The sequence below is a fragment of the Colossoma macropomum genome, unplaced genomic scaffold (assembly GCF_904425465.1).
Source record: "Colossoma macropomum unplaced genomic scaffold, Colossoma_macropomum, whole genome shotgun sequence".
In the NCBI taxonomy this organism is placed as follows: Eukaryota; Metazoa; Chordata; class Actinopteri; order Characiformes; family Serrasalmidae; genus Colossoma; species Colossoma macropomum.
This window is the reverse complement of record NW_023494790.1, coordinates 27,885,030-27,899,632: the sequence shown is the minus strand read 5'-3', so window position 1 is coordinate 27,899,632 and position 14,603 is coordinate 27,885,030. Positions and strand designations below refer to the sequence as shown.

Sequence of the window (14,603 nt, the reverse complement as noted above, 5' to 3'; positions counted from 1 at the left end):
TATGTAAATTTTGCATTTTAGTTTTTTCCTTAAGGACCAAAATCATCATTAATTCTTACATGACTGTAAGACTGGCATGCGTAAATGAGCCCTGTTCTGGTTGACTGTCCTGTATCGTGCCTCATTCAGAAACATTCCATGCTGAAACACTCCTTATAGACCACTGTAGTCGTGTCGTCATTTTGTAGTCAGCGCCATGCTCTTATGCCCATATTAGGAACTCCGGGTCTAAGCTTCCTCTATGGCCAGAATGAATAGGGTTTTCGAAAAATCGCCTCTATCACCCCCCTGTGTTAAATAAAAATGTTCGGCAACCCGATACGGTTTGTCCTTTGAACATTCGTCTCTCGAATACCACTGGATCCTCTGAATTATGAGGTTGTTAAAGAGTTGAAATATGAATTTTGCTACTTGTGAGCTAAAGCTACTGCGCACTGAATTCACGTCATTAGACTGACAGTCTCCTTAAGCAGGTTATCACCCCCTGATAAACTAATCATTTTAATTGACTTTTCCCGTTCCACCTTATGTGGTACAGCAGTCACGTTCTGAACTGCTGCGCCATTTAAGGTGGAATGGGGAAATTCGAATAAGCAGCCGGCGAAAAAGAAGCTGACTTCAGCTTCATGGAAGGTTGAAAGGCATGATATGACATGACATACTGATTTTTGGCCTTGTCCCTTGCATACAGATATTTCTCCAGATTCTCTGAATCTTTTAATGTTACTATGTACTGTAGATGATGAAAAGCATAAGTTCTTTGCTATTTTACGTTGAGAAATGTTATTGTTGAATTGTTGCACTATTTGATTGTGCAGTCTTTCACAGAGTGGAGAACACCTCCCCATCTTTACTTCTGAAAGACTCTCTGAGATACTTTTTTTATACCCAATCATGTTACTGACCTGTTGCCAATTAACCACCAGTTTTGTTTTTTTTTTTTAGCATAACACAACTTTACCAGGCTTTTGTTGCCCCTGTCCCAGCTTTTTAGGGATGTGTTGTTGGCATCAAATTCAAAATGGGCAAATATTTTTCAAAAAACAATGAAATGTCTCAGTTTTAACTTTTGATATGTTGTCTTTGTGCTAGTTTCAATGAAATATAGGGTTTAAATTATTTGCACATCATTGCATTTTGTTTTTATTTACATTTTGCACAGCATCCCAACTTTTTTGGAAATGGGCTTGTAGTTTTTGTGTATGGGAAAAATAATATTCACATTATTAGACAAGGATATTTTATGCGAGGATCGATTCTCATAAGGAATCATAAGGAACATTGATATTTCAGTATCAATCTGCCCATCACTGGTAGAAATGTGCAAGTTATCTGAGAGAAGTGGAGATGTTTTTAATGCTTTTTTGTGTTCCTGAACTGAGAGGAAAACAATTAACCCTTAACATCTGAACTTTACTGCCAATGTTTTGTTGTTACAGGAGCCTTCAAACAGGCTACACTGAGAAAATAAAAAAGGTCAACAGACACAGAAACTATTCAGTTCAGGGTGTTTTTTGCCATTACATACATATCCATCTTTGGTAAAACACAATTAAATTGGTACAATAATGTTGGCCTAATGGATTTAAATCTACAAACATGGTGCAAAAAACAGTCATATACCAACCAAGACAGAAAGAGAGGAAACTTGGGTCCTCCAACCTGTATTTAAGTGCTATCACATAAGTAGTAACTTGCTCAACATGGAATGGCTGGGACACACTTTGTGATTTTAGTTCAAGTCCAAATGACCATAAAAAAATAGGTGCTATGATCAGCACATCATAGGAACAGCATATACAATCTGATGATGCAACATAAACATAAGAGAGAAGATGCGGTTTTTAAGATGCAGACAGTGATTTCTAAATACCTTGGTTGGTACTTTAATATACAGTACTGTGCGAAAATCGTAGGCACCTCGGCAGATCATTTAAAACCATTTATATCTGCAGTGAGTGTGTTGTTGCTTGCAAAAACACCAAAACATTAGAATAAGTGCAAATGAACATGAATAAAAATAAAAAGTAAAAAGAACTTATTGTTTTCAATAATGTAGCTAATGTCTTGTGAGCTTGTTAGAAGAACAGATTTCTAATTTTTCTATTTTTAATAATGCAAAAAAAAGACCTTAAAAAAAAGAAGAAAAAATATGCAGGGATATTTTTCAGTCTTAGACGTTGGTTGGATTTCTTGCTTCACATGATCCAAGTGATTTCAAACACATTGAGTGATGTTGAGGTGAGGACTCTGGGGTGACTGTCTCTCAAAGATGAATTTGAATTTGATCCAAATGTGTCAAGTGGTAAAGTTAAAAAAGGGATAAGTACATTTAAGGAAAGCAAATGTGTTGATGTAAAATATTTAAGTACAACCACTTGACACATTTAAATTATGAACGATTTTATCAGTATGTCTAATAAACAATTATTTGGACAGGAAATGGAGTAAATTAAATAAAGGGTGGTCTCTGACTTTTCCAAAGCACTTGAATTTTCTGCTTTATGGGTGTAGTGAGTTCCATTAATCCCAGACAAATTTAAACCTTACATCTTTCATTTTGTTTTTGTACACAGCATCGAATCTCTCTGTTTGGGCCTCCGTGAACAGGTTCTTCCAGTCTCCAACAACTCCTGACAAACAACACAAAGCAATGACAGTAACTTGTTTGTGCCAGAAGCTCAGCAGCTGCAGGAGTCCAGAGAAAGAAATGAACTTTATTTACTGTATTCCGCATGGAAGTTTACTTTTCCTGAGAAACTCTGATTTCTTCTGGTTCATGAACTCTTCCGGAACCAGAGAGTAGTTGGACATCTTGTTCTGCTTCTGCTTGTGTAAAAAGCACTGAGAAATTGTATGTAAGTAAAAACTTGAGTACTTTTTCAAAATCTTTTTCAGTCAAAAGAGGAAGTATGGAGCCAAAAAATACTTATATGCATGTCTACATGCAGTAAATCATACTGTTATGGAAATCTGATGTGGACAGTACAGTTCCAAATTGTTTTATTATCGAGTATGCATGTACTCATATATGCATATACAGAACTCACCTGTATCAGTTCCTCATAAGCAACATAGAAAATGTGCTCTTGATCTTTAGCGTTCAGCCATCCCTTCACATGATCAAACCATGAACCAAACATTACTGTGAACGTTGAAAATGTTAATATTACTGTGGGCAAAGGTAAATGCTGGTATATAAGTTATGGTAGTAACACTGTTGCCATGAAAAATGAATGCAAGAAGAAATATATTCTATAAAATCTGTTTAAAGACAAGTTTTACTGTCATTGTACAGTAAATAATGTTTTATATTATGTATCACTTAAATAATTCATTACATATAATTAAAGTGACTGGTGTGGATTATCACACAACAGTTTAATTAGAGCTGATATTTTGTACTTAAACTTTTAATGTTTTATAAGAATTTTTTTTATATACCATGAAGCCAGAGGTGTAAGCAACGAATTACATTTACTCTAATGTAATTGAGTACAGTTTGAGTACAGTTTTCCCTGTAATGGTACTTTTTGGAGTATTTTTTGGAGTAAATTATAGTACTTTTACTCTTACTTGAGTTAATTTTTATTGAAATACTTTTACTTTGCTACTTTAATTTTCATAACGTTACAGAGTAAACATAAATTATGAGGGTATCAGTTCAGAAACCAATACGAACGAAGCACGGTTACATTTAAAAGATTCACCGATCTCTGCACAGCCTTTCAGGGATTCTGAAATACTTTATTGGAAACAGATAAACTACAACATCTTATATAATCATCTAACCATGAAATGCATGCAGTTAAATGTAAACCTTGTTCCTTACACAGCTCACAGAAAGGTGTGTAGATGTACACTAGCAGAGCGGATTGTGATCAGTCTCAGCTCTGAGAACTTTAGCTTTAGTGTTTTTCTGTACAGATTTTTTCCAGTGATGTGGCCAAGTCAGCTCAGAAGAATGTTCAGGTTGTGACAGCGGAAATACGTAACTCAGTACTTAAGTTGTTTTTTAATGAATTACTCATTTACTCTTACTTGAGCAATTTTATTTACTAATACTTTTACTTGTTCTTGAGTAAATTATCACTACAGTAACCGTACTTGTACTTGAGTAGGGATTTTCAGTACTCTTTACACACCTACATGAAGCAAAATTAGAGGTATAGAAAGTAACATGAAGCCTTACTTTTGCCATTTAGAAACTTTTCTATAAACTTGTCAGCAGTGCCGGGATTCACCATGTAGGAAGCCATTCCATAGTAGTGGAAGGAAGATGTGAACACATCCTAGGGGTTTCGCATTACGTAAATGACCTGGAAAATAATTTAAAAAGTATTGTCACTGGTCATTTTCCATTTAAGCTGTAGGCCTAATGCGCCTGCTAGAATATTATGACTAAATATCTAGAATCGTACTCCAGACATTCTGTATCAGAGGTAGTCTGGTCAGTAGAGGAATGGTAGGCCTGTCTAGACTTGTGGCTGTGGGGTTCCAGACTTCTCATAAGAGAGACTAAATTTGACTTGAGGGGAGGTGATCTTCTTTTCAAAGTTTTCAACAGTGTTCAATATTAGATTCACTTCATCTTTCTTATTAGTGCAACATGCATTTCTCATTTAGCATTAGCCTCGGCTTCATGTTGCTGACAATCAAAAAAAAAAAGATTGTAAGTCAATATAAAAATATTTACCCAAAGTACACAAAATCCTATGACAATAGGGAAGAATCTGCCTTAAAGGGGGTGAAGATGCTGCCTAATTCAGTTACAGGTTTAAACTACTGCACACAGAGCCTATAAAAAGCATATTTATTCAGATTTGAAGGTTTATAAAGACGTTAGCTCATTGTCTATTGCGCAAAATCTCTGCGATTTTTACTGATCAATGGCCATCACTCTTATGTTCCCCAGGCTCTTAATTTTCTCACAGAAATTTCTGAGTAACAGTCCTGTTATGTTTTCAGGTCTCTGTGTTCCCCAGGCCATGTGTTCCCTCTTTGTAAGTTTTTAAAGACTCCTGTATTCCCAGGATACTATGTTCCTTCATTAAAATTTTCAAGGGGAATGGATTTATGCTCCCCACTGCCTGAATTATATGTCCTTAACAAGAAAATCAGAGTAATTTCCTTACCTCTATATTTTCAAACACACATATTCTGATGTTATATGTTCTGCAGGCTAAACAATGAGCTTTCCTTGAATTTGTATTTGAGCAACTATTTTCCCTTAACAGCCAGCATAAGTACCTGAACCTCCCAGAATTTTGATTTAGAAACATTCAGGGGGTCCAAGTCAATTAGGAAGTCCTAGACCCCACTAGGACCCCTTGTATTTTGCACTTCAGCATAAACCAACAAATATGTTGGATGCCAGAACAGTCTTGATACTTGTCTTCTAGGCTGTCTTGAAGGATGGCAGATCAAGCTGAGCCATATTTGAAACCTGAAGCGCTTGAGGTATGGATTGAGTTTTGACCACTGCAATCAGGTAAGAAGGTTCATTTTTGGTTTTGTAGGCAAGCCTCAAGGTTTTAAATCTGATGCAGACAGCTATGGGAAGTCAAGCCATGCTGCTGAATTATGGATCAGCTGAATGACCTGCATGACCAAGTTAGCAACATGAACTGAGAATGCTAACTTGGTCATGCAGGTTTATCCTCTAACTGGTCATCCAGAATTGCATTAAGGTGTTGTGCATCTTCAGACATACAGGCCAAGGAGTTCTCAAATGAGATCATGGTGAGGACGTGTAGCTCCAGGGATGTGTAGCAGCTTGGTCTTGCTGGGATTCAACTTCAGGCAATGGGCCAAACCCATGAAATGATGTAAGCCAGATGTGTTGAAATGCAAATGAAATTAAATGAAACTGGAAACTTAGGTTTCAGAAGGTGAAAAAGAAAGGATTTGTTGTGTGTCCTCATCATAGCAATAGTAGGAGAAGCCATTTGAGAGTGTAGAGAGATACTGTTAATACTTTGGCTGATCTTGCTATGCTGAGCTTCTCTGTCACTTCTACGAGGGCAGTTTTTGTAGAATGAGCTGGTTTAAAGCCAGACTGGTTTTGACTCTGGAGCTGGCTCTGAGTGTGAAAGAGAGGCAAGCAATTTTAGACTGTGAGTATTCAAGATTTTTCAGAGGAAAGAAAGGAGAGATACCGGTTGGTAGCTCCTGATGTCAGAGCTGTCTGGCATGGGCTTCTTCAGGATACATACCACCCTAAACTGATGAGCAGTTTCTCCATTATTTTTTTCTTTTTTCAGAACAAAGATTCCACGTTCAATTTGCACAGACAATGTTTACCTAGATGAACTCAGTGTGAAGCAAAAAAAACCACTATGCTAGTGAATTCCTTTTTGTGTGTTTGTACGATTAAAGGGCAATGGCAAATTCAGTGTGACCGTAACTTAAGGCTTCTGAGAACGTGATGGGTAATGTTCGGAGTAGCCTATCGCATCATATGAAAATACAGGTGTGTTTGCACAGCAATCAAAATATGTCTGGAACTGTACCAATTTGTCAGGCAAACTAAATTGGAATTTGATTTTACTTCAAATGGGACCTACCAAACATGCCTGCTGACAAGTAAAATTTTTTCTTCACTAAATATATCTAAATATATACTTTAATTAATTAACTAAGAAACAGAGCCTTTTAGACATACTTTTTGACAGCTTTATGTAATAAAGGGCTTGAAGTGTGTTTTTCTTTTCTTCTCAAGTTTGACTACACTAAGAACTAGATAGTCATAAATTTGAAAAAGGCTGAATCAATAAAAAGGTTATAAGATATAAAAATAAGTTATATTCATACAGATTGGGCATATGAAGGTAAATAACCCCTGCTAAGCAATGCTTGTGAAAAAAATATCTCACAAAAAGATGTTGTGAAAACAGTTTGCATCAATTTCCCCCCCAAGACAGAATCCTGAGCACGGTCTGCTCACTACCCCGCAACCTAGTTACTGTACCAATCTCAACATAAGCATGAGCTTGATGAGAAAAAGCAGTTAGTCATTGCTTTAGTAACTTAATTATAATTTAAATGAATGGCATCATTCTTAAAAGCATATCTTTTAGTGTGTGTTGCAATAAGACAGTTGAGCACAATTACTGACCATAATGTTCACTGTCAGTTGAGCAAAATTACAGACTATATTCTCAACTATTAAAACAAAATAAAAGCTTTGAGGTGAAGGTGACATTAAAGCTGCAATTTTGCCTTTTCAGTTTTTTCTTAATGAACAAGCCCGCTAAGGTTGCATGGCTAAATGGAGTCACAGTATGAGAGAGACTGTATGCTCAGAGAGAGGGGTGTCTCAATAACAAAATCACCTTTGGCTTCACTTTGGAATACGACTCGTTCATCATATAATGGTGAAAGTGGGTGGCAAAGGCTCGAGGCGAGGGTCTTTGCTCCAGATTCATCACCATTGCTCGATGCTCTTCCAGCCAGGGTACCCTGTTCCAGTTCGGTACAGCCCGAACTGAGAAGAGATCTCCCATGCTGAGGACCATTTTGTACAATCTCCTGCAGTCATGTCATACCTACAGCAACCAAAACAAGCTGCTAATTCACCCAGTAACATTTAGTTCAGGAATTTAGATGTTTTGCTTTCTTTATCATGGTCAGTATCTGAATCAACTACAGTGCTTTTCAGTAACTTACTATTCATGTAGTAGAAAAAGTTAATAGCATTTGATCCAGAACTTTGCTGTTCAGCCAGGACTATTCGTGACTACATCAGGATGGAGCTGATATCTTACCAGACTTTGGGTCACAATAAGCACGTCGTCCGGCTGGAAAGTAAAGTCCTCATAGTATTTCAGGCTCTCAGGAGGGTGGAGGATTTCAGGGACGTAAACCCCTTTATATTCATCATATAACTCCGCTTCTGTCATTTTCCTACAGCTCACTAAGAACACAAGAGGGTTAACAATACACGACCTTTAGACTTTGCATGAACTCATATAGTGCTCTTTCTCTCTCTCGCTCTCCCCTTCACTCCTGCCTTTCTGTCTCTTGTTGACACTGCAAGCAAACATGTTCATGATTTACACTGATCAGCCATAACATTAAAACCATCTCCTTGTGTTTACACTCATTGTCCATTTTATCAGCTCCACTTACCATATAGGAGCACTTTGTAGTTCTACAATTACAGACTGAAGTTTTTCAGCAAACTTTGTTAGCTTACTTCATCCTGTTCTTCAGTGGTCAGGACCACCACAGGACCACCACAGAGCAGGTATTATTTGGATGGTGGATCATTCTCAGCACTGCAGTAACACTGATGTGGTGTTGGTGTGTTAGTGTTGCGATGGTCTGAGTGAATCAGACACAGCAGTGCTGCTCCAGTTTTTAATGCAATGGCTAATCTGTCTACCTGGTAGCATCAGTAACTCTTGACTAAAACTTTAAAGTGAACAAAAAATGATTTCTGAAAGTCATGATTACATGAATCAAACCAGAAACTCAGCTCTCCACTGGTCTGATAAAGAGGAGGTTTTAGTGACAGAAGCTGCCCCTTCAGATGAGCTAACACTAAGCCTAATGGAGCTAATCAGAGCAATGTTAGAAGCTGAGGAGGGCTCATGATCTGTTGCACAAGACCTTTTAGTAAACTTCAATAAAACAGTACAAAGAACGACATTTGTACAAGCACATTAATATTCATGTTACACCGAATGTTTTTAATCACAAAAGTGGGCGATGTATAGTCCAGCTTAATCTGACTGATTTAAGCTAATTGTCAGCAGCTAAATTAGCAGCTAACTTGTTACTAACTGACCTTAGCATTTAGCGTCTGTTAATAGTTTGGCACTGAGCTGTGAGTTTGGTCTTCCACAGAGTTCAGTGCAAAACTTCTTCAACTTCAGAAATGAAATTAAAACAGAACTACCATCCAGATGACCAGGATTGTATGTGTCAGGCATTATCTGATCCTCAGTAACATCTTTCCATCCTTTCCTGCTCTAATAGTCCAGGCTAATTTGCTGCCACCGCTGTTCTCACTGCTGGTTTGTTTTAAGGTTTGTGAGTTTGGGAAGCTGTTCTTTCACTTGGTGAAAGGAATGTTTAGAGATGTAATTAGAGATTGTAATTGGGTGAGAGGCGTGTCAGTTATAATTTTCATGAATCATGTAAATTTTTTTTAGTCTGGGAACTGGCCATGATTAATTAAGTCATAAAAAAGTGATCTAACAGTTTTCTACTGGTGATTTTGCTGGCAGATTTAAAAATAAAATGTCGAAACAAGTTTTCCTATTTTTATAGTGTGGCATGAATATTCCAATATTTAATAGGGACAGCTAAATTAGCTATCTTAAAATAGTGCAGTCAGGGCTGGCTGTGTTGATCCTGAGATGACATGGAAGAGGTTGCTAGCAGGGTAACTGGAAAAGGGGGAAATCTTAACCTGAAAATGCGAGCACCAAAAAAGCATTTAAATACCTTAAATAAGCAGCCAAATTATCAGTATCAATTAAAAACTGAATATTCTGATTATTAGTCAAAGATATATCTACGTGAAAATCAATTCTCAAATAGAATCATGAGGAATATTGATAAATCTGCCCGTCTCTGGTTGAAATGTGTGAGTTATCTGAGAGAAGTGGAAATGTTTTTGATGCTTTATTGTGTTCCTGAACTGAGAGGAAAAAATTAACCCTCAACTTCTGTTTTGTTGTTACAAGAATCTTCAAATAGGCAACACTGAAAAAATAAAAAAGATCAACAAGCACAGAAACATTAAATTCAGTGTTTTAATGCCATTAAAAGAAGAGCGTTTCTGCCGAGAGTGCCAGAGAGTCTGTATGTCAACAATATAGCTAAAAGCACAACAACTCTATATAATCTCTATATGATCTCTTCTGTGTTTTGTAAAACACAATAAAAATGGTACAGTACAATCTAGGCCTAATGGTTTTAAAAACATGGTGGGGAAAGCTGTACATCACTGTTGCAATGTTCACTGCCATATTTAACAAAACACAATCATATACCAACCAAGAAAGCCAAGAGAGGAAACTCATGTCCTTCAACTTCTGACATCCTTCAGTGTTATCACATAAGTAGTAACTTGCTCAGCATGGAACAATATGGATAACAACGTTCAAGGACACATTCTCTAGTTTTAGCTCAACAAAGTCCAAATGACCATAAACATCATATACAACCTGATGATGCAACATATATATATATATATATAAATATATATATATATATATATATATATATATATATATATAATGTATGTGTGTGTGCGTACTCAGCCACCATCAAACTTTATACCCTGTGCAGTTATAACATCATAATGGCACTACTGTTATATGGATATAGTGAGTTCCATTAATCCCAGGCAAATTTAAACTTCACATCCTTCATTTTGTCTTTGTACACAGTATCGAATCTCTGTGTTTGGGCCTCTGTGAAAAGGTTCTTCCAGTCTCCAACAACTCCTGACAAACACAAAGCATGAAAGTGGTTAAAGGTTTGTACCAAAAGCACAGCAGCTGCAGGAGTCCTGAGAAAGAAATTAACTTTATTGACTGTATTCCATATGGAAGTTTACCTTTCCTGAGAAACTCTGATTTCTTCTGGTCCATGAACTCTTCCGGAACCAGAGAGTAGTTGGACATCTTGTTCTGCTTCATGTTTTTGAAGACGCAGTTTTCGGCTATTTTCTCGACCACTTCTGGACTCAGAGATTTTCCAAGAAAGTGGCCAATTCTTGAGACAGATCCTTTCAAATCCTGCAGTTTATGAAGTTATGATGACATAAAACAGTCTCAGAGATGAAACTTCATGCTTTAGAGGACCAACAAGCATGTTATGAAAATAACTGTTAGTAATACAGTTTAAAACTGCATTACTAGATACATATATACACATATATGCAATATGAACTAACCTGTATCAGTTCTTCATAGGCAATATAGAAAATGTGCTCTTGATCTTTAGCGTTCAGCCATCCCTTCACATGATCAAACCATGAACCAAACATTACTGTGAACATTAAAAATGTTAATATTAATGTGGCAAAGGTAAATACATAAGTAGTTGTAGTATTATCATTGCTGTGAAGAATAAATGCAGGAAGCAATACTCAGAATGAAATCTGTCATTTTACAAGTATAGCTAAATTTGGTTTTGTGACCTTCAGAGTTTCCTCTGTTTGTTTGTTCACACTGGAGTGTAATCTCATCTGAAGCAACCGAGATATTGCATGCAATTTATTACATATAATTAAACTGTTTGATAGGTGTGGGTTGTGAAATGACAGACAAATAGAATTAGGACCTATACTTTACACTTTGACCTTTGTGAGTTGATGAAGACATTGCTTAGACCATGACCTGAGAAAGCAAGTTTAACGTGTGAGGAGAATATGACATGAAGACGTACTTTTTCCATTTAGAAACTTTTCCAGGAACTCGTCAGCAGTGCCTGGATTCACCATGTAGGAAGCCATTCCATAGTAGTGGAAGGAAGATGTGAACACATCCTTGGGGTTTCGCATTACGTAAATGACCTGGAAAATGATGTAAGAGTTATTATTGTTAATTGCTTTCCTTTTGAGCTGTAAGCCCATGTGACTAACGTGAGTACATGTCCAGAATCCTGCTCTGAATATTAGTTTTTGGAGGGAGCCTGGTCAGTAGAGGGCAGGTAGGCCTGTGTAACACACACCCAACAACCCAAATACCTTACTGATCTCAGCTTAAGCTTAAGACACGAGATCGAGTGTAATTTAAAGGGCATGTTGGCCAAAATGAAACGTATAACCATCGCTCCATCTGCTCTTTATCTCTTACAGTGGTAATGTGGTCTCTAGAGTGAAATTTTTGGTAAAGACTACAAAACCCCCCATTCATGATGTATCTTGAAGGTTGGAGGAACTTTAAAAACAATAAGCAGATACATAAGCATGTTTTTTCCCCTTGATAGCTGGCTAATGCAAAAGAAAGCCAGATAGTTAACATTTCAGCCAGGAAGATGAATATCACATCTGTGATCATATGATGTGTTTGCGTAATGCATGATAGGTACTGTAGTGAGAGAACATTGCTGGGTTGTAAAGGGATGTAGTTCTGCACTACATAAAATACATTATACAAAAATCACTTATTAAACTCAAGGAGAGAGGGGTGTCTGCAGTCAACTGACCACTCAAAAACAAAATCACCTTTGGCTTCACTTTGGAATACGACTCGTTCATCATATAATGTTGAAAGTGGGTGGCAAAGGCTCGAGGCGAGGGTCTTTGCTCCAGATTCAGCACAATTGCCCGATGCTCTTCCAGCCAGGGTACCCTGTCCCAGTTTGGTACAGTCTGAACTGAGCAGAGATCTCCGGCACTTAAGATCAGTGGTATGATCTCCTGCAGCCATGTCGTACCTACAGCAACAAAAACATAGTTGCTAGATTCACCCAGTAATGTGGTTCAGTTGGAGTACATTTATTTAAGAACATTAGAGGTTTTCTTTCTTTCTCAGCTGCAGTAAGTGGTAAAACTGGCGTGCTGCTAGTGCAGTGAATAAAATGCAGAAACACATCTGAGACAGCTACAGTGCTATTAGCCCATAACTTACTAGTCATGTGGTCAAAAGTTTACATGATCTGACCCAGTTTCTCTAGATGCATTCCATATCACACCTCTTTGAATGCGATCTTAATAACTGATATACATGCAAAAATGTTGGGAAAAAAAAAACATCTCTTTGGTGGCTGGAGCTGATCTTACCGGACTTCGGGTAGGTCACGATAAGCACGTCGTCCGGCCGGAAAGTGAAGTCCTCATAGTATTTCAGGCTCTCAGGAGGGTGGAGGTGTTTAGGCACGTAAACCCCTTTATATTCATCGTATAACTCCGCTTCTGTCATTTTCCTACAGCTCACTAAGAACACTGAGAGGCAGGGAGGGTTAATAATAAACAACCTTTTTTGAACTTCGATCTGTTTGGTTCAGTTTCTTTCCCCCTCCCCTCGCTGCTTTATCGCTCCTTTTCTCTCTCTCTCCTCCGCTTCTGTCTCTGTTTTACACTAAAAAAATGGCAAGTGCATATCAACAAAACGTGTTACATCAATAAATTCTCTGTCTCTAAGTTTATGGCAGGAACTGTATTGATGTTAGGTATGTTGTTAGGGTTGCCAGCTCAGTCCTGTAAATTTACTGGACATTCAACAAGTGGCGTGATTTTGCTAAATTCAATGCATAGGTAGTTCCGTTCGTTCTATAGTCAAGGGTAGACAGATACCAGTTCAGCTGCAGAACATAACATTCTCACTTACCACACTGCAGTGCTGCCTAGTGTCTAAATATGTCACCAGCAGTGCACCTTTCCCAAACACTTGTGCCATATGTAATATTTGAAAACTTATATTCCTGGACATTTTGTGCCCAGGAATGGAATTATTTTTTTCCTGGACAAGCAACCAAGAAAGTAAACAATGCAGGGAAATCCTGGATGGGTAGCAACCCTACATATAATACATGTGCAACCACTTGACACATTTGAATCATGCAAAGTCAAAGCACCATTTATTCGGTGTGAGTCTAAATTGGAAGAAGAACTAGTTAAAAAATAAGAAGATAAATACACCACTGATCTTACAGAATGGCAGTTTTGCGTCATGTTGTTGACGACATCCACTTTGTTTTTTTTTTACTTTAATTAAGGGAAAAAGAAAAAACTTAATTACAATAAAATTTTCACCTGTGTTGCGGTGATCAGTGCTGTTGTAGTAGTTTGTACTGAGCCCATAGCCTCCAGTCCATAGTCCATATATGGAAACTATGCTGCAAACTGCACATGGATAGGCACAACAGAATAACTGTTGAAAAGATGGGGCCCTCAGGAAGGAAGGCATTTATCATTTCAATGAAGAGATAAGGATTCCTCCAAGTGCAGCTTGTGCATATGATGCCGCTAGATTAAAGCCTTCTGGATGTCTAGGTACTGAAGTTGTGAGCGATCAGAGATTAGGACACTTTTCAGAAAAGCACCCCATCTGTTACTCAGGTCATGAACAACAATGAAGAAACTGAGTGGCTTTCATTGTTAGTAAGGATGTCAACAAGACCGTTATTGGATACAATGCTGTGAATAATTAACAGAAGTAAATCCGCTTTTGTTTCCAGCCATTCAGAATTACAGTCATACAGGTTTATGCCCCAACTATGGACGCAAATGAAGAAGAAATCAAAAAGTTTTATGCTGAAGCTTAGGCTGAAACTGATAAGACCTGCTGACAGGACATACTGCTGGTGATGGGATACTGGAATGCCAAGGTCAGAAATGAGATGGAGTTCACTGAAACCAAAGAGACTTGATGCTACTTGGATAGTCAATCAGAGCAGAGCCTGTTTACATATAGTAGTCTCAAAGGCACAGCAACAAAAACAGCTTATTGTTCTAGGGTAGAAAGAGAGGTTGGGGAATGGCCTGGTACAAATGAATTACAACTGCGTTTGGTGCATAAAACCACACAAACCTCATACAAGTAAAATGCAGAGTAATGGCCATTTGTTTATTTGTTTGTTTGCTTGTTCGCTCATTCCACCCTTAACCACTTGGAGGAGCTGTTTACACAACACTAAGA

General features: G+C 37.6%; 1 protein-coding gene across 4 annotated transcripts; it reads right to left on the bottom strand.

Moving 5' to 3' along the window:
* Positions 1-2,508: 2,508 nt before the first annotated feature.
* Positions 2,509-13,038, bottom strand: LOC118809516 (sulfotransferase 2B1-like). Of its 4 annotated transcripts, none has more exons than XR_005007371.1 (7): positions 12,746-13,036; positions 12,188-12,399; positions 11,407-11,533; positions 10,913-11,007; positions 10,574-10,754; positions 10,246-10,460; positions 9,751-10,207 (listed from the first exon to the last, which is right to left on the bottom strand). XR_005007371.1 is itself a non-coding variant. In XM_036572913.1 (6 exons), the coding sequence occupies exons 1-6, from the start codon at positions 12,882-12,884 to the stop codon at positions 2,524-2,526; spliced, it is 864 nt and encodes a 287-aa protein (XP_036428806.1). In that variant the 5' UTR covers positions 12,885-13,038; the 3' UTR covers positions 2,509-2,523. The 4 variants fall into 4 exon arrangements, 2 of the variants coding, with proteins under 2 accessions (XP_036428806.1, XP_036428805.1); XR_005007370.1 differs by having other exon boundaries at positions 9,751-10,203; positions 10,250-10,460; XM_036572913.1 differs by lacking the exons at positions 9,751-10,207; positions 10,246-10,460 and adding an exon at positions 2,509-2,633 and having other exon boundaries at positions 12,746-13,038.
* Between the last annotated feature and the right edge of the window lie 1,565 nt (positions 13,039-14,603).

What these genes read in the sequence shown, in the direction of transcription:
- LOC118809516 (XM_036572913.1), bottom strand. Translation starts at nt 12,884, where the DNA reads ATGACAGAAGCGGAGTTATACGATGAATATAAAGGGGTTTACGTGCCT. An exon ending in ATTCCAAAGTGAAGCCAAAG is followed by an intron (nt 11,534 to 12,187) that starts GTGATTTTGTTT and finishes ATCATTTTCCAG; the next exon opens with GTCATTTACGTAATGCGAAA. An exon ending in ATCAGAGTTTCTCAGGAAAG is followed by an intron (nt 2,634 to 10,573) that starts GTAAACTTCCAT and finishes GTTGTTTGTCAG; the next exon opens with GAGTTGTTGGAGACTGGAAG.